The 19,021-nt window shown below is 40.7% G+C and overlaps 1 protein-coding gene across 2 annotated transcripts; it reads right to left on the bottom strand.

Moving 5' to 3' along the window:
- Positions 1-2,601: 2,601 nt before the first annotated feature.
- Positions 2,602-18,857, bottom strand: ercc6l2 (excision repair cross-complementation group 6-like 2). Of its 2 annotated transcripts, XM_004547198.5 has the most exons (20): positions 18,566-18,857; positions 17,800-18,227; positions 17,566-17,682; positions 17,198-17,391; positions 16,910-17,003; positions 16,651-16,718; positions 15,099-15,306; positions 14,814-14,954; positions 14,314-14,430; positions 14,109-14,228; positions 13,959-14,030; positions 12,080-12,225; positions 11,893-11,988; positions 11,606-11,705; positions 11,332-11,484; positions 10,600-10,680; positions 8,697-9,663; positions 8,464-8,618; positions 7,828-7,985; positions 2,603-6,586 (listed from the first exon to the last, which is right to left on the bottom strand). In XM_004547198.5, exons 1-20 carry the CDS (start codon positions 18,591-18,593, stop codon positions 5,422-5,424), a joined length of 4,608 nt encoding a protein of 1,535 aa, XP_004547255.2. In that variant the 5' UTR covers positions 18,594-18,857; the 3' UTR covers positions 2,603-5,421. The 2 variants fall into 2 exon arrangements, with proteins under 2 accessions (XP_076747063.1, XP_004547255.2); XM_076890948.1 differs by lacking the exons at positions 16,651-16,718; positions 16,910-17,003; positions 17,198-17,391; ... (1 more) ...; positions 17,800-18,227; positions 18,566-18,857 and adding an exon at positions 16,307-16,620 and having other exon boundaries at positions 2,602-6,586.
- Between the last annotated feature and the right edge of the window lie 164 nt (positions 18,858-19,021).

Below are 19,021 nucleotides of genomic sequence, written 5' to 3'. Positions count from 1 at the left end.
AAGGAAGGGGTCAAGAAAAAGGTTTTATCACAGAAGATGACCATGGGTGACATGGGTGGTCAGGGCTCTTGAAGACACCTTCTTGTGTGTACGTTTGTGTGTGTGTGTGTGTGTGTGTGTGTGTGTGTGTGTGTGTGTGTGTGTGTGTGTGTGTGTGTGTGTGTGTGTTGAAGCACGGGTAAGAAAAGGAGAGCCTTTGAGGATGCTCCCTGTGTGACTCCTTTCTCCTCCCTGGACACTGCTTGCATGTTGTTTCAGTAAACAGAAGGGTCCAAAGATGATCCAAGACAAGCACATTGCCACTGCAGCCCACCCAGAAGCCAAGGTCAGCACTACTAACCTTCAGACACATGCGTAAACTTACACACTAAACCAAGCTCACACACAAAAAAATTCCAGGTTGACTCAAGTGTTTAGTTTGAAACTAGAACTTTATCCACCTTTGTGCTTGCAAAGTAAAACGAAGGTAGCAATTAACCCGGATAAAGGAGTTTTGAAAAAGTCCATACACTTACATACTTGACTGGCCAAACAGCCCAGATGTATATACTATACCTTTAACTCCATGTTGCCTTTTTTGGAGTGATGCTCATCTGTATTGATGGGCAAACATTCATAGAAGCTGAAATATTTCTATGACATAATTACCAATCTTGTTTTTCAGATTTTCTTGCTGAGCCCATGAACATTTAATTCCCACTGAGCAGTTCCAGGGGGGTAATTATTTCTCCCAGCAGTTATAATACCTACAGCTTTCCTGCCATCCAGGACTGGGCTCTTTGAAACTCAAGAAGATAATTCCAATCCTTCATCTTCTTCAAAAGAGCAGGCTGTCAGGGAAGAGCTGGACTGTCAGCGAGGGAAAGCAAACAAGCTGAAAGAAGAGGGACAAACGAGACAGAGAGAGTTTTAGAGAGATGGATGGTTTGAAAAATAAAGGGCAAGTAACTTCTCTGAGGGCCCAGTGCTCACATATGGCTAGGCTTTGCTTGTATAGCCTCACTTCAAGGCGAAGGGCCCTGCAAACATAAACAGTAGAGAGTCTGCAGCTGGAGCGGGGAGGCAGCCGCTTGCTCACCGAGACCTCTCTACACTAAACAATGGATCAAGTGACGCACAGGCCTTTGGCAGTGCAACAGAGACCCGGGCTGCTTAGAAAAGCCTTTCTTCCGTGCGTTTATATCTCTACTCTCTCAATATTTACCCCATGGGAAAACACACAATTTTCCATTCCTTTTGTTCTGAAAGCAGCAAAAAGAGTAGCCCTCCCATTTCCATCTCTCCCACCTTCAACACAGGGCAGGGTCAGAAAGGATAAGTGTCCTTTTTGTGCAAATCTTTAAAAATATTATACAATTTTTGACAACAGTAGAACCCCAGCTAAAGAATTTAATAACTAAATTATTGCAACAGCTCGATAAAGGTGCTAGGAATGAAAAGATTAAAGCTTAAAGCTTAGATTTGCACTGAATCTCCTACACTGATATTCCCACACATGGCCTATTTCCAGCCGTGATGAGGAGAAGCAAACAAAATGCGGATTAGTCTCCCTTACTGTGTGAGTCACTGCATTAGAAACTTAGTTTGTACAAGTGTGTGCATGTGTATCTGTGTGTGTGCGCATCTGTGTTATATCTCTTTTATGATGGGGCACAATGGGGAAAGGAAGGGCTCGGGAGCTAGTGAATTAACCCAAATTACAGCTAGCAGTTACCCAGACAACTGGATAGGAATGAGGGGCAAATGGTGTGTAATTTTGTAATGAAGGGGGAGTTCTTTTTCACATTTCGAGACCTCCTCTGCCTGTTACCGTAACAGGAGGACTCTGTATCCCTCCAAAACAGTTGTTGCCTGCTGAGTCACCTAAATGTGTGCTTTTTTTTTATAATAGGCCTCGGATAGAAGCTATTTATCTGTTTCCACGTTATTATCTATGATGGTCAGCTAAGTTTCTTTTACAATTTCTTAATGGTTACCTTTATTTTCAGCTTATTTTTTAAATAAGCTATAGTGTTGCATGAACTTTGACGAGAATTATATACTATGATTTCCTCTATGAGCTCGTAAAAAGCCCCAATAAGTAATTTTCTTAGCCAACCAACAAGTTAGTTTGTAGAGTTGTGATGTTTAGATGAGTTTTACTGAAATAGTGAGAAGTGTTTTGCATTTTTTCTCTTTTCTGACTCATTAAAAGTTGGTTAGAAAGGTTAAGTAGAAGTGCAAACATTAAAGATCTGGTAAAAGAGGGTAGGGTGTTTGCTCACTGCTCAAATGGGATTAATTTGCACCCACACAGTCCTAATAAGACAGATTAAAAAGATTTTTGAGCACAAAACCTTTAAGGCCACAGTGAAATGCAAGTTAAACCAAGGATGTGAGTGTTTTGCATGATCAGGAATTTTTTACGCTGTACAGGAAATAGTGGCTGGAGGGACTTAAGTAAGAAATTCTGACACCCACAAATGTTGTATGTGGCTTGGCACACACAGCATAACAAATGCAGGAACTAGCACCTACATACACACACCTTCCTTTCCCACAATATGAGGTCAGAAAACAGTGCTAGGAATAGATTAATTTAATCCAGTTTTAAGTAATGCATTTAGAGAATTTACTATAGCATTTATTGTTACAGTTGTCCATATTTGATATTTTGTCATGTTTATTGAAACAGGTGCACACATAAACAGAAAACCTGTGAATAAGGCAAAAACAGACTTTGTACAATTCTGTTTGTTCTGTTCTCTGCCAAGCTGTCGCCACACTGCTTCGGTGATGTTAAGGTCTGGGCTCTGGGTCCAGTCCATGACTGATCCTTTTGCATTGTGTGTTTTTTTTCTATCCAGTTATGCTTTTACCACACGGGCAGTGTGTTTCATCAGATGCTTTCTGGATAGTACTACATGGTGGATCAAAATCTGATGGTACTTTTCTGCATTTAGATTTCCATCAGTTCTGACAAGATCACCAACACTACTGGCTGAAGTGCAGCCCCATGACAGAGCCTGTGTCATGTTTTACTGTTGTACCTCTCTCCTGAGCTCCTCTGTGAATACTGACAATTTGAACCAAAAATGTCAAATTTGTATTAGTCACTCCATAAGATGTGTGTAGATACAAAACTGGTTCATCCTTTGAGTTTGGTGCCTTTTTAATGCTTGAATGATTCTTATACCGACTTAAAAACCCAAGAACTGGACTGAAAATGAGTGTAAAAGCAGTCAATGTCCACATAAAAACTTCAGAAAGCTTTAAGAACTATTGCTCAAAGAACTATTTTGTACAGTACTGTAAATCAACATTTATCACATTCATACGCTGAAGACTTGGGATTACTTTTTTTCAATGTGTATGTTTTTTTTTTTTTAAATTTCAGTGTCTTTAAAACAACAGATGCAGTTCGTAGCGCAGATTCTTTTGGTTGCTTCGTTTTATGCATTTATACATGAGCTATTTCTTAATCTGTGACAGCCTGCAGATGTTCTTCACACACTGCAGAGTGAACCTATAGAAACCCGATCCAAAGATGACTGCAGGCTGAGGTCAGAGTGGGTGACAACACTCATTCAGTTTTTTACAAATCAAATCAAACTAGGTGTGACAGTCTGACCTGTGAAAATAAACTTAGAGGTTCAGGGCCATCTCTTCGCTTGACTGTGCTGCATTTTACAGGCTTACAGACACTCAGGTTATTGTGGCAGGAAATATAAACAGACTTCTCAACCTTCCCTCGACACATAAAGACAAGAAACTAATGAGAGGACTGGAAAAACAGTCAGCCTCTTTGGTGGGATTTCTTGTAGCTCCATCTGTGGGAAACGGCCTCCCATGGCAAGTAATAAAATACAATAATCCAACTGATTTGAGACATTGTCAGTTATAAGTCATGGCAGCAGAAGCAGATCTTTGTTATAATAATGTAGTTAGTACTAAGGACATGAAAGCTTTGTTTGCCACCGAGCCATGCTAGCTGACATCCATTAGCCTGGAACCACTGCAAGCCAGTTAGTGAGCTTCACCATTGCCAGTAAACACAAAAAGATAAAAACGATAGGGATCTGCAAATCTCAGTTTTGGATGAATCAGAAACAAAGAGAGAAAAATGTTTTGGGGACTTGGAAGAGAAAAGGCTTTTGATTCATTAAACAGGTGTGACGGATGTGTGGCTTCTAATTTAGCAAACATAGCCATGATCTACCACACACACACACACACACACACACACACACACACACTTTACCGACCTGCATGATTTGTTGAGGCACGTTCTCATTTCTGCTACACAGAACACAACACTTAAACAGAGCAGCTTTCATTTACATCAACGCAACAGCTGAAAGAGGTCAAACACAGCTGTGTGTAACAGAACAGTAATGTGCACTCCCAAACAAACAAGATGACCTTTTTTTTTTCATATTAAGGCAAAGCTTAGAGTTTGATGAATTTGACAAATGCAACTACAACGAAAATTTTCAGATGATGGGTGAATGGAAGGGCATGAATACTACCTGCCATCACTCATCTCGCTGCTCCACTTAAGTCTTGAATTGCTTATTGTTATTACACTAATAGCACAGCAGCTCTCCCCTCTGAGGGGCACAACTCAGCAGACCCACAGAGCGCTCAGATTACAGTGCAGATGACTGCAGGGAAACATCACCATCTACATTATGTAATGTCCACTCTCTTGGGAGGTGTGAGGCAGCAACGGGTGTGGAGTGACACAGACCTAACAGCCATTAAGGAGTTTTAAGTGGTATTTCTGCACAGTCACCAACACTTATTGGGTGACAATTATGATATCAGTCACACAAGCCTAGAAGCCAGCCGTTAACCCCTTAACAACCACTGGTTGGCAGAAAAAGAAAACGTGTAGTCCCAGATGCCAACCACCTACCAAATGAAAAGTTTAGTCATTTCACAGTTGCTGTATTTAGGAACAGCTGATCAGCCACTATACCTGTGTGATCGGCCAAAAGGGCTGACACTATGCAACCCTGCCTATGCTAAGTCCAAACCATAACCATGTTTGATGAGATCTGAGTCAGCTTCGCCCTGAAGTTCCACTTTTTGTTTCTCTGTTGGAAACAGTCCAGTGTAATGGAAATTATCTGTTGTCATCACATGATACATATATACAACTTACCACTGTGACGACAAAGTATAGTGCTTAGCCAGTGTAGAAAAAAAGAAAAAAAAGAAGAGCAGGGAAACTATTTTGATAAAAGTATATGCACGTTCAACTAAATACTTTCAAGAGTGATTACACTGAAGTTTATTTTAGTAACATACAAGAGAATTCTCTTTTTTAAAAAGTAAAAATAAAAGACAATTTAAAAGATTCAATCGTTTTAAACAAAAGAAAAGTACGAAAATTTGCAGACAAAGCTGCAAAACTGTTCACTAATACAAATTCAAATGCTATTTTTTCCACAGGAACTTGTCATTAGTTTTCCAGAGACTCTTGCTGTCCTTCTCCGCAGACACGGTTCTAGCTGCAAAGTTGGTGGTGATGCAAACTCTCTGCACTTCTTCTAAATCTGTTAATCTATTGATACTCTCCTCATTACCCTCATTCAGGATGTCCCAGAAGTCTTTGCGACTGCCCTTCGATGCCCGTGCTGTTGTTTCGACCTGGTGTGTAGTTTGGGTGTGTAAGGTTGCATCAGAGTGGGAAGTGAGTGCGGACGGTGAAGGCGTGGTAAGATTGGTGCTTACAGGTGCTACGGGTGGTGTTTTTGGGATGTGTTGAGTACTCTTGGGTTTGGGTTTTAGTAAGTCATCTAGGATCGAGGTGTCTCCTATCAGCTCTGTTAGGTAGGAGCGATTAGTGGAGATGGAAGGGGGCTGAGAATTTTCTCTCTGCTCCCTCTGCAAAGTTTCACTTATCCTCAAAGATGACTTCTGCTCCTGCTCTTTTCCTCGTGCTGTGGGTTTGGATACCATGGCGGAACTGCCATGGCTGAGGTCCGAAGAAGAAGGGGTATCTCTGTCTGTGCAGTTCAGGCGAGCAGAAGCCTCCCCAGACCCAAGACCACTGCTGCTGACTCGATCGCCGCCAAGACCACCACCAGCTATGTGGGCTCCAGAAGTAGAAACACTACCTCCCTTTGTCCGCTTGAGTCCTCTGGCACTGCAGTGCGTCTCGTCCTGCTCTTCTGACTCAGGACTTGGAACATCACTTAGAGGTTCCAGCACATTCCTTTGTGATATTCTTTGCTTTTTGCGAGGTTTTGGAGTATCGCCTTTTGAGTTTCTAGCCTTTTTTGGTGGCACAGGAGTTTTTTGCGATGTTTCAGGTTTAGTTCTGAAATTCTTTTGAGTGAATGTCAAATTTTTTGTGGCTTTTGAAGCATCCTTTTGTGGATTTTTGATCTCCGAGTTAGCAGCTAAGGGGGAGGCTTGTGCTGAAACAGGTTGTGGGAAGTTGTTTTTGACCGTATCAGCCAACTCAGGGAGGTTCAGTGAAGTGTAATACTGGTGAAGCAAGGCCAGCCTCTGGGTTGAATCTTTGCTCAGAATTTCAACAGCAAACTGGTGGACTGTGGGAAATTTGAATTTTTCTGCCATTTCCTCCAGCTGTTGCCTGCAAAAAAAAGAAAGAAAAGAAAAGGGGCGATAATGAAGGAAGAAAGTGCAAAAAACCCATCTAAAAATAGAAAATTGTGTTAGATACTGAAGATGACAGGATATTTTAACAACTAATGGTTTCTCCTAACCTCTATTCACAAATGCACAGTAAGATCAAGGCTAGAATCTGGCATCTGTGACCATAAAATGCCTTAAAATCTCAAATAATACCTCTTCAAAAAGCCACAAGGCCTATACTATTAACCACATATTGAGTGAGGCCTAACTAATTATAAACATCCCATATTCATGCTCATATCCAGAAAGCAGTGTAGTGTGTAGTATTTTTCATTAGCTCCTAGGCACCTATTAAAACTCTGCTCTAACAATTATTGGGGACAGAAATAGCTCCGTGGTGGTAAAGCAGAATTATAGTGGTGTTACTAGCATTTGTGGCTTTTACTGAAAAAACAAAACAAAACAAAACAATACAATAAAAGTAGGAGCAGTATAACCTGATGCGCATGTGGATTTTAATCATTAAACACCAAGGTTAACTGAGGCGATAGCAATATAAGTAGTGTGTATTTGCTTCCTGGTGAGCCTCCAGGCAGGGATACAGCCCTCGGGGAGTGAGACTGGAGCCACGAACAGTGTCTGTGTGTCTGCGTTTGAGTATTTAGAAAGGGGTGGGGGTGATGCAGCAGAACAGAATCGTGTATTTGAATGCTCTGCATGTGAACGTGTGCTAATACTTGTTAGGATATGTGTGTGTACGTATCAGAGTGAGTTTGGAAGTCCTAAGGCGATCATTTTGGTTAGTCCCAGGAGGGCTGCGGTTGTGAAGGGGAAAACTCCTGCACTGTTGGGCATGGTCATAACTGGGTAATCTTTGGCACGATGCTGGGAAATAGGTGGAAGGAAAAGCTCAGAGGTGGTCCCTCACTAAATACACATACACAATTACTGAGGCCCAGGTGGGGCACTCAACACTATATCTCCGGTAGGTTTTGGCCTCATTCCTCACTGCTAGAAATTGTTCTTTCTTTTCCTTTCCTCCCCATTACTCCTCTAGCCAACCTTCCTCTCACTTATTATCCTACTTTTTCCCCTCCCATATCAGAATTTTTTTTACTCTTCTGTTGCAGTTTTTCCCCTACACCTTCATCACCTCTCCCTCTTTTACCCCCCGGCCTCTCTTATCATCATGTGATTTTTCTGCCTTAAAATAAGTTAAACTCTTTTACAATTCACTACCTGCGTATGGCTTTGGGAGTCTCGCCAAAGATGAAGGTGTTGTGTTTGGTGTGATGCACACTCTTGGTGGTAAAGGTGACTGGATGATCCAAACTGAGCTCTTGCAGCCTCATAGTGGAATGACACGGCTCACTGTCTGGCAAGCTCTCCGCCAAGCTCTGGCACAATCAAACAAGAGTAAAGTTTCAGAGAAATATTGATCCACTCTCTGTCAAGTTACCTAACAACAACATAGTTTATAGTCATTACCGGTGGACCAGATTTGCAGGCATGAAAGAGCATGTAAAAAATGAAGTACTGTGCTGCAATTAATGGACAGTCTTAAGTCACTGGTCCTAAAAGTCCTATAATTACGCTATATCATAATGAACAGCATTTATTTACCCCATAGTTCTACTCTTTTTAAAATTAATTTCACTGATCAACTCGGTTTCAAATCAGCACAAACTGCCCAACAGTAATCTACAAGTATCACTCCCATGTAACAGAAAAAAAATGTGTTTTATAAACTGGGTGAAATGATCCTTTAACTTGCCATCAACACAGGGTTAAAGGTATGACGCTTGACTGAGGGCTCTATATCATACTATGTGAAGAATCAATGGACCAGATCAGTGTTTGACCTCTTGTTTGTACCTCTTGGGTTCCTAGAAGGTGATTGGCCGGGAGCTGCGAGTACATTTTGCGTTCAAACACGTCCCGTACAGCAGCTCGACTGATTAGCTCTTCTGCTTTGCTGCCACCCACAATGCGCTGGTTAGAGTGGGTGTACACCACCTCCTGTACACCTCCTTGAAATGAAAAAAAAAGTCCATCAGAATTGGTACAATTTTGTTATTAAAAGTGTTTAAAGTAGCACTGGAACTAACCTAGCATGCAGTCAATAGTTCCATTCTTTTCTTTAGATGCCAGGGTTGTCTGACTTTTCAAAGTTGTAAATGAAACAGCCTTCGGCATCAAAGCTTCCTTCTCTGTTGTGCCCGTCACAGGTCTTTGCCCAAGTTTTTGCAATTTAACTCTGGATCTCTCCATGTGTGGACTTACATGTTCCTCCTCTGAAGATGAGAATGTCTCTATATCTTCTGTGTATTTTGATCTTCTTTTATCCCTTTCACTTGCACTTTGCCTCCTTTTACTGCAGTCTGTCCTTCCTCCCCCCTTCTCTGCTCCATCATGTAAATATAAAGTATCCTTTTTGGACCACGACTTTGCCTCTAAGTCGAAGTCTTCAGATTCATCTGAGTAACCACCAAACTTGTGTTTTTGGCGAAATGTAGTTTTGAGTTTATTAACTTTATTTTTTTCTACTTTAGAGTTTTTATTGCCATCTTCATCCACAGTAATTATTTCACGTATCTGCCGTTTCAGACCCGTGTCACCGTCTTGTCTCCCATTATCTCCATTATCTCTTAATTTTCTGTCTGAATTGCAGGATGTGTCCCTGGTTTCTGTTCCCAAATGGACACCGACATTTCCTGTGATGGAGGTCGACGTGTCTTCCCTTTTTTCCTCCTCAGGATCTTCCTCAAAGCAGCTTCCTTCACCTTCTGGACTCGTTTGTCCTTCTAGCGCTGGTGCTTCTTTGACTCTTTCAAAGAGTTTGGAGAAACCATGCTGTTGGAGACTCATTCGACCAGGACCTGTTGTAGCACTCCTGCTCCTATTGCAATCATCTGTACTGAGGTTTGAGGCCTTTCTCTTGACCCCCTGCTCCCTCTCATCCTCTTCACTGCTGAAGTCCAGCACCCCTGTGGAGACGTTTGATGCATCGCTGTTCTCCTTCACTGGTTTATCATTTGGTACATGGACTTTTGTAGGTGAAGAACCTCCAGCTTGCTAAAACAGTAGACACAAGGTAGAAACAGACTGAGAAAGAAAGGACAAGCAGGGCAGGCAATACATTTCTCTTATTAGTTGCATCTTGTTGTAAGTGAACTGTAGCTTTAGCTCAAAAATCCACCTGTATCACCACTGAGTGACCCAATCAGGCAATCTTTCAAGTGATACAAAGCTATTTGTTAACTTTCAATAATGTGGTTTAAAGCTTCTATAATGATAAAAAGAAAAGGGTCATAACGTGTTCCAGTGTTACATGAATGAGTCTCTGGCTGCCCCCCAACTGATTCTAATTTCAATTTCATGAACTAGGTGACCCAGGTTAGCTCATATTTTTGCAGGTATCCAGGTTCTTTGAGTATGTCTGAATTCACTATAGTGTTTCAGGGTTTTCGTTATTTGTTTTTGGATTTTTTTGCAAGGAAAAAGCTGCTCTGACTGTTCTCAGTGGAGTAGTAAAAAGGACAGCATAGTGCACACTGCAGGCCTGGCTGGGAAAAGGATGATAAGGGGTACCACTGTATAAATAAATAGCTGAAAAGTGGAAGACAGACTTCATTGTGGTATGTGCCTTACATTAGCGCAAACAAGTAATGGCACCCAGCTGTTCATATGTGGTGGTGACACAACAAGAGCCTTATGCTTCAGTTTCACTAATAGAATAAAATGTTATCTGTTATCTTCCATAGCGTACTCCAGAGTCTACTGCACTTGATGTGTTTGCAAGTATTAATAGTAATTAATTGGAAGTGTGCAGTACAAGTTGGTCACTTTCACTCTCTCAGAACAGCAGCTGAGATCTGCTTAATGAGACTGTGTGGCTGGTAGACTGACGGACAGCAGGGTTCACGTGGGAATGGGAAGACAAGCGGTCTGCTTGGAAAGAATGACAGAGTCAGGGATGTTCTGAGTTTCTGAGAAGAGAAGACTACTCACGCCAGCTCCCTTTGTCTCCTCCTCCGTGTCTTTGCCTGTGTGTGTACTCATCATAACACCAGCCTCCACTTGCCCTTCTCTCTGAGAGGAATTCATCAAAACAAACATTTCAGTGAACAGCATCAACTCAGTTCTGTCACAACCATCAGCACAACAATATCTTTCACTTTTGGTATTTAGTATAACACTGTGAGAGACAGGTTAGGTCTTCTGCAGGATACCATTTTTATAACTGTACGTTTAAACATATCTTTAATTTGAAATGTAAAGGGAAATCCTATTTGGGCAATATCCTGCTTTTTAAAAACACAACAAGCAACCTAGAGTACTGTGACACTGTTGTATGTATAAATCAAGATTTCTGAATCCTGCTAACCACCCTTGCGGACGCAGCTACAGCCAATTATTTTAACAACACCTGAATTCAAAGATTAAGAGATGTAGTGCATTTATTATGCAGATGGAAATATGTACACCCAGTTTTCTCTGTGCTCTGAGATGATGAAACCAGGACAGTCATACCTACCTAGTGTAGTTTAAGTCTTGATATTGAGTTGAAAACCAAAGCAAGTGTTAAATGCCTCCAAAGGCCCAAGACAAGAAACAGTAAAAGTCATTTTGGTTTGTGAAACCCTGAATTGCGACTGTGGAAATAAATCAGTGGGATGATGTGAGTCCAGGCGGGCAGCAGCACACACAGTCAAACAGTAAAAGGTCTGTCGGCTATCTAACCTCTAAAATCTTGCGGGTGAGACAGGTCCCTTGAGTTTGCAGCCTAAATAGGTTTTTGATCCCAAACAGTTCATCCTTATGGTCACCATGCCCCCGCACTGCTTCGAAATACCGCCGGGAGCTCTCTTTGCCAACTACAGAGGAGTGCAATTGCTGGAAAATGGGAGAGAATGTGGAAATGCAGCATCTAATTTATATACTATAGCTTCATCTGTATATACAGTATTTAAATTGCAGATTACATTATGTCTATGAGTTTACAGTAGTCTGGTACCTGTTTGTAAATTTGTCGTAGGTATATGACCTCTTCCACAGTCCCCAGTGAGATCAGCCTAAGAACAGTCACATCCCTGCATTGGCCAATGCGATATGCCCTGAGGAGATGTATAAAAAGTATGATGCTTTTCAACAGCACAAAGTGGCGCAATAACACCAAACATTCCTGCCTTGACTTTGGATGCAGTATGCAACAGTTAGGAATTACCAGAATATTGTTAGGTTAGCTAAAGAGCTGCAGCAAAACACTACTATGAAATAATATCTAGTCAGGTGGCAGCCTACCTGTCAATAGCCTGAAGGTCATTGGCTGGGTTCCAGGTGGGGTCAAACAGCACCACAACATTAGCACCAACAAAGTTAAGACCAAGACCACCTGCCCTAATAGAAAATACACATATTAGTAGGTTTCAATACCAAATACTACCTAGGATAAAATTAATTGCTACAAGTGTTGGTATTTCCAACTGACATGGTGGAAACCAGGCAGAGGTTGATGTGAGAGGAGCTGTTAAAGTCTCTGACGATCTGGACTCGCTCTTTGGATTTGGTGGATCCGTCCAGTCTGCTGAAGTCCAGGCCCACAGCCATGCAGTAGCTCTCCATCACATCTAATAGCTAAAAGATTCAATACACAATAAATGACCATTTAGGAGTGTGGCGGGGCGTGGCCTGCGGTGCCGTGCAGAGGAGGCGGACGCACCTGCACGGCACCGCAGGCCACGCCCCGCCACAAGGAGTTTATTAATCAGTAGAGTTGTATAGAAAATAGATCCTACACGTGTAAACTGAAGCAGCATATCTAAAAATATCTGCTGGACTTCAGTCTTTACAACTTATACTTACAGATCTACAGTGAGGCTAAACACTGAGCACTACACTGGCCTGTATGGACACCATGATTAGCATTAAAGTAAAACCAAGGTCATGAAAATATGACTTCATATCATGCTTCCTCCCTTCTGCACACTCTGCCTGCATCCCACGCCCACATCAAAAATTAAGTACTTTCAGTTATGATGTGAAGACTGAGAAAAAGAAACTTAGGCTCAAGGTTATAACTAACTAAAACTAATATAACACCTAAAAGTGAGTGTGAAAGTGCTGTAAAATTAAATGAAAACAAAACCTAACTGAGATAACACAACAATTTTTAACATAAAAATATTACTTTTAGACTTAAGCCTATGTGACCGTGTATTATCAGACTGCTCTGCACTTTAATCTCACCTACACGATAATGACAACAAATCTAAAACTATTAAAAATTTAACGAGTAAACCCACTCTAAAACTAATTCCAGAATTATAGCAGACGCAGTAGCATTTCAACAGAACCTCACAAAGACACCTGATGTATTCCTGGAGAGAGTGAAATTAAACTGAACAGAAAGCAAAAACTATAATAACTGCTGATTGATATACCTGAAGCTTAAATGAGTTATACTGTATCAGGTGACTACAACCATTAGACTGCACTCTCAGTCTAATTGTCTTCACCACAAACTTATAAATAAACATGATGTAATGAGAAAACCACGTCCTCTAGACCTTTTTTTCCCTATAAGCAATTCATCTAACAGAAGACGCGATTAGCAAGGTTCAGGCTGCTCCTTTGTTCAATTTTATTTTATTGGCATAGCACCAATTCACAACAACAGTTGCCTCAAAGTACTTTGTATTGTAAGGTAAAGACCCTACAATATTAGAAAAACAATTGCATAACCCCCTATAAGCAAGCACTTTGCAACAGTGGGAAGAAAAAACTCCCTGTTAACGGAAAGATTTAGAACTGGTTTCTCAGGATCACTCTGAGACAGGATGATATTTTGCAAATGAAGGAATGCAGTCCTACACGTGTGTTTAATATGCATACAGAAGGACATATCCTGGTCACAAAGAACTCCAATACTCCTCATAGTGTTACTTAAGGTCAAGTTAATGCCATCCAGAGTATCAGGTTAGACACCATGTTTCCAAGATTTTTAGGATCAAGTACAAAAACTTCAGTTTGGGATGATTTAGAAATAGGAAATTAGAGGTAATCCAGGTCTTTAAGAAATGCCAGTAATTTAACTGGTAGATTTGTATCATCTGGCTTGATGAAAAAAATAATGCTGGGTATCATCTGCATAGCAATGAAACGGCACAGAGTGCTTTTTAATAACACTGCCTAAGGAAAATATGTATAATGTAAAACGACCCTAGAAGAAGACTCCCTATTTAAATGAACAAATTGGAATCTATCAAAATAGATACGACTCAGTATTTAATTCACTCATTGCACAACATATAAACCTGCAATCACACATCCAAAGTCACAGAAACAAAAAATGCAAACGCAGCTCTCACCTTGGTTGAGAGAGAAAAAATAAGCACTTTATCTCTCTTTTGTAGATAAAATTTGAGAAGCTTCTGCAGCACCTAAAAGAAAGCATAAACCTGTTAACCCCCTTTAGAAACTGGCAGTGAAGGGATCACGCAGCTGTTTTCGTGCTTTACCTTCATTTTTCCACTGTACATTGGGTCTGACAAGGCTTCAAATGCTTCATTTTTGCATCTATGCACAAATTCTGGAAACTTCTGGAATACCTTTGCACAAACAGCACTCACATACTTTTCCTAAAAATAAGTGGGAAAGTCATTTTAATGAACAAGATCTTGAGAGAATCGATCCAGAATCACGTGCAAAGCAACACAACTCTACCTGTTTCTTGCTGGTGCCTGGAGTAGACTGAAGGAGTGCTACATGGTTCGCAACTTTTCTCAATATGGCCAGGTAACTAAAGTACAGCTCCTTCATATGAACACCATCAGAGTTTGTCTATGATAGAAGGAAAATATTATTTAATGTAAGAGACAAAGCATCTTCTTGTTGATTTTTATACATGTGATTTTTATGCAAAAGCATAAAGTTTCCTTTCTGTTTTAATGGGATCTATTACTTAGTGTATTCTAGCAGACTATAATGAACTTTAAAACAGTTACTTAATGAAAAAAAAGATTAGGCACCTTCACAAAGACACTTTATATGAACTGCAGTTAAAATACATTGTGATATTTTGATGTGATACTTTAAAGTGGGTAAAATAAAATGTAAACAAACAAACAAAATATCCAATAAAAGTGATTTTGGTCTCAACATATAGAATCAAGTTGTGTGTCCCTGCAATTTACGAAGCACGATAGCAGAAGAGAAAAACTAACTTTATAGCAGCAGCTTCTGCGGGTGCGTCTGCTGTGACAGTCACATTTTTCTGATGACCTTAGGAGTAATGTCACATCTTCACTGCCGAGCACTGCCTGATACACTGTCTGCTGAAACTCTGTCATAGAGCAATATACCACCTTCGATGAAACAACACATACATACATATACAGAAGGGAATTAAGTCAAATAAATCTGATTGAATTAAAAAAAAATGTAATTATGAAAATGATAAAAGGACAGTAAGTGATAAAAGTGTTGGTCAGTCTGACGTCTAGTCTTACCCGGTCGTCCTTCTTGGGCAGCTGTTCTTTGATAAGAGCTTTAGTCCTTCTGAAGAACCAATGAGAAATCTTCCTCACCAGGGCTCTGACGGCCTTCCTCCCTGTAGCGAGAGCGCGTTTGGTTGCGCTGTGCCTCTGCCCTTGCTCAATTGGATCTGAAAATTTGTTCTTGAAGTGGCCTAAGCTACCAAGACAACCTGGTATAGCCCTGAAGAGAAAAGTAAACATAAATCTGAATCCCTGCATAGAAGTTAAATAAAAACATAATGCAATTCATTAAATTTAATTGAAAATGGGGCAAAGTCTACATATTAAAGTAAGATTTTTAACAGTAAGAATTAACGGTTCTTGTTAGTAAGATGGTAAGACCAGAGGCAAGCATTTGTGGAGGTGTGGGAGTGCATTAGTGTCCATCTCTGCACATTGATGGGACCATTGATGTTGAACAGTCATGGATGTTTTTCAGGGAAGGCTGAATTCAGGTGCTAAAATGGTCTAGTTAAAAATGCCTTCTTTAGGCTGCTCCTTTTAGGGGTCACCACAGTGGAGCATCTGACTACATCTCATGCTATAACTAGCATACTGCTCTCCAACACCAACCCTCTGCATGTCCTCCTTCACTTCGTCTATGAATCTTCTTTGTGGTCTTCTTCTCAACCTCCCACCTGGAAGGTCCACATTCAGCATCCTTTGACCAATATATACATTATCCCTGCTCTGGATGTTCAAAAAAATCTCAATCTTCCAACTTTGTCTCGAAACCGCTCAACCTAAGCTAAAATATCTTAACGTCTTCAGATCTGCCACCTCCAGCTGCACCTCCTGTGGGAATTAGTGGTGCTATCTCCAAATAATACAACACAGCAGGTCTTAAAACCATCTCATAAACCTTACTTTCACACTTACTGCAACATTTTGGGAACACATCACTCCGTACACTCATCTCCACTCTGCCAGCACTCACTTCTTCACTGTTATGCACTGTCCATTGCTTTGAATGGTTGATCCCAGGTATCTAAATTAATCCACGCCACTACTGCCGCTCCTTGCCTGTCTACCCTCACTACAGATTGCAATGCCATCTACAAATCTTATAGTCCACATAGACTTCTGCCTGACCTCATCTGTCAACCTGTCCATTACCATCACAAACAACAAAGAGCTCAGAGCTGATCCCTGATGTAATCCCACTTCCAGCTTGAACTCACATTTCACCAGGTTCTCGCTGTCCTCGTACATGTCCTGTACCAACCTCAGTTTTCTCTGCCACTCCTGATTTCCTCATGCAGTACCACAGTCCCTCTCTTGGCAGCCTATCATGGCCCATTAAAAACAAATTATGAAACAATAAAAACAACAGAGGAGGCCAAGAAATGTTGAGCAACTGAAATCCTACAGTGGTCAAACACTTGCTGAGGGCTGTAAAAAGAAAGGGTATAGTGAAATAGCCTCCCATATCCAAACATGTTCCCGACTTGCATTGCTTTATGCCTCTCACATTTTTTAAAAGACAAGTTGTGATATAAATTTTAAGGTTGTAATTTTAACCCACCAATCCATAACACACCACAGCTCCTCCAGGTTGTTCTGTAAAATAGTTCCAGTGAGACCAATTCTGACCTGATGGAAATACAAAGTTAGCATTAGAATCCTGACTCAAAGTTGAGCTTGCTAAAAGGTTAATAAATTAATGTGTACAGCCTCAAAGACAAAGTGCATCAACACTTTCCACTATCAGTTATTTGATACTGACTCATTAGTAGTCCATACTAAATACAAGAACTCTGAAATAACAACACAAGCTCTCTAACCTTACATCTTAGCTCCTTCATGGCCTGAGTGATCTGAGAGTCTGGATTTTTTATCTTGTGGGCCTCATCCACAACCACACCAGACCAGTCAATCCTGTAGGGAAAAGGCAAAGATATAATCTAGGGCATAAATAGATAAGGCAAATTTATTTACGGCACAAAATTGATCTAAAATGCAACTAAAGTGCCTTAAAAATAAATAAAAACTAAAATGAACAATTTCTTAAGGAGCCTAATTTATAAATAGTACTAAATGTACTATACATGTTTTTTAAGCGTGGGTCTTACTTATTAAACTGATCCAGGCAGAGACGAAGAGTTTCATAGGTAGTGAGGGCAATTTCAACTCGCCCTTTCTTAATGCGGGCCAACTCCTCCTCTTTCCTCAGTCCGTGGACCACCACACACTGGAAGTGACCCCATGTGTCCAGCTCATCTTTCCAGTTATAAAGCACTGACAGTGGGGCCACAATAAGGAACACCTTAAACAGAAATGTCACAGAAATGTCAAAATTGTGACTGTGATATTCCACTGCTGTCACTTGTTGCACTTTATCAAATACATAGTGTGTGTGTTTTTTTTTCTTGACAATTTTGTTAAAACACAGGTCACATTTTTATGTAAGCAAGCTTTAAAAAAAACAACAACAACCTACTTTGCTGGGATTACTTTGCTCAGATGACTGCTGACTCTGCAGAAACTGGGGCCTGTTGTTTGCAATGTCCTCCCATGTGCCTGTTTTGTGCAATACAGCAGCCAGAAAACCAATGACCTAAGGTGAGATCCAACAGACGACAAGAATGAAAAGGAAGAGAGCCACAGGAAGCAAAATTAAAAACAAACACTGGCACTTTAACAGTTCTCACAAAAAAAATAACGTGCTTTGTACCTGTACAGTCTTTCCCAGGCCCATGTCATCTCCCAGGATGCAACCTCTGGAACGGATGTAGTTATTGTAAATGAACCTGATACCTTCCTGCTGGTAAGCTCTAAGGTATCTATTGATGGTATAGGGAACTCGGTCTTCATCAGCATCACTCAGCTCTAACGGGACACATAACTTGGGGTCTATCAGGCTGGTAGGAAACCAAGGTTTCTCATGCATGAAGTCCCTCAAACCAGGTCTCACAAGTTTTGAGACAGGTATGGCTTCCGCCTCTTGTTCGTCCTCTCCCACATCTTTATTAGTGTCTTTAAATATCACCCATGCTGTATCCTCATTAAGAGAGCTGGAGGTCAGTTTCTGGATAGTGGCTTCTCTCAGGACACCATGTCTTAGGTGTAGAGCCAGACAACTGTCACCTTCACGCCATTCTGCTGCAAAATCATTGTGACATTATATTTATTAATGATGTAGATGTATTAAAGAATTTCACATTAACTCCAGTCATTAAAATGACTGCAAATTTAAACTTGGGCAAATATAACACTAGCTATAACATATAACAATAATCTTCGCAAATACTCTTTAAGAAATTGGTCAAAAAAAGGAAAGAAACGTCTTTGCAGGAGGGGGTATTTACCACCAACTGCTAAAATATGGCTAATCACTAATTTGTGAATGTAAAAATGAACGTAAAAGCTACTTGATAGAAATATAAACATTATCTACGGAGAAAACAGACAGAATAGGAAGAAAAACAGAACAAAAATACCTTTTCCAACTGCAGAAGTTGAAGCCATTAGGAGGAAACAGAGGCTGCACTCTCTGATCTTCTTCCGGTAGAGGAAAAGGCACTGTAGCTTGTTAGCCTGCTAGATTAGCTCAGCCATCATATACAAAAAAGGAAAACGGTTAAATGGAGACGAAAAACCTATCTGTGTGAGTCACGTGATTCCGAGTAAGTCGCTCATACTTTCTCCTCTTCCAAGCGTCCTTTATTTGGGGAAAAGGCACAACAGGCTCACAGCAGGATCAGCTCCACTGCAGGCTGCTCAGTGTTTATCTGTTTTCACAATCGATACCGCACTTTCGACAAATTTCACCGACGAATCTACATTTAATAAATGTAAATATAAAAATGTCGTTTGTGCAGCTTTGTTGATTTGATTTAAATCATTTATTAAACATTGTCTGGTTTAATGATTCGATCGATTTCATCTCTTTAACC

The sequence above is a fragment of the Maylandia zebra genome, linkage group LG12 (assembly GCF_041146795.1).
Source record: "Maylandia zebra isolate NMK-2024a linkage group LG12, Mzebra_GT3a, whole genome shotgun sequence".
Taxonomy (NCBI): Eukaryota; Metazoa; Chordata; class Actinopteri; order Cichliformes; family Cichlidae; genus Maylandia; species Maylandia zebra.
Note: the sequence above shows the minus strand (reverse complement) of the source record. Positions and strands in the feature narration are given on the sequence as shown.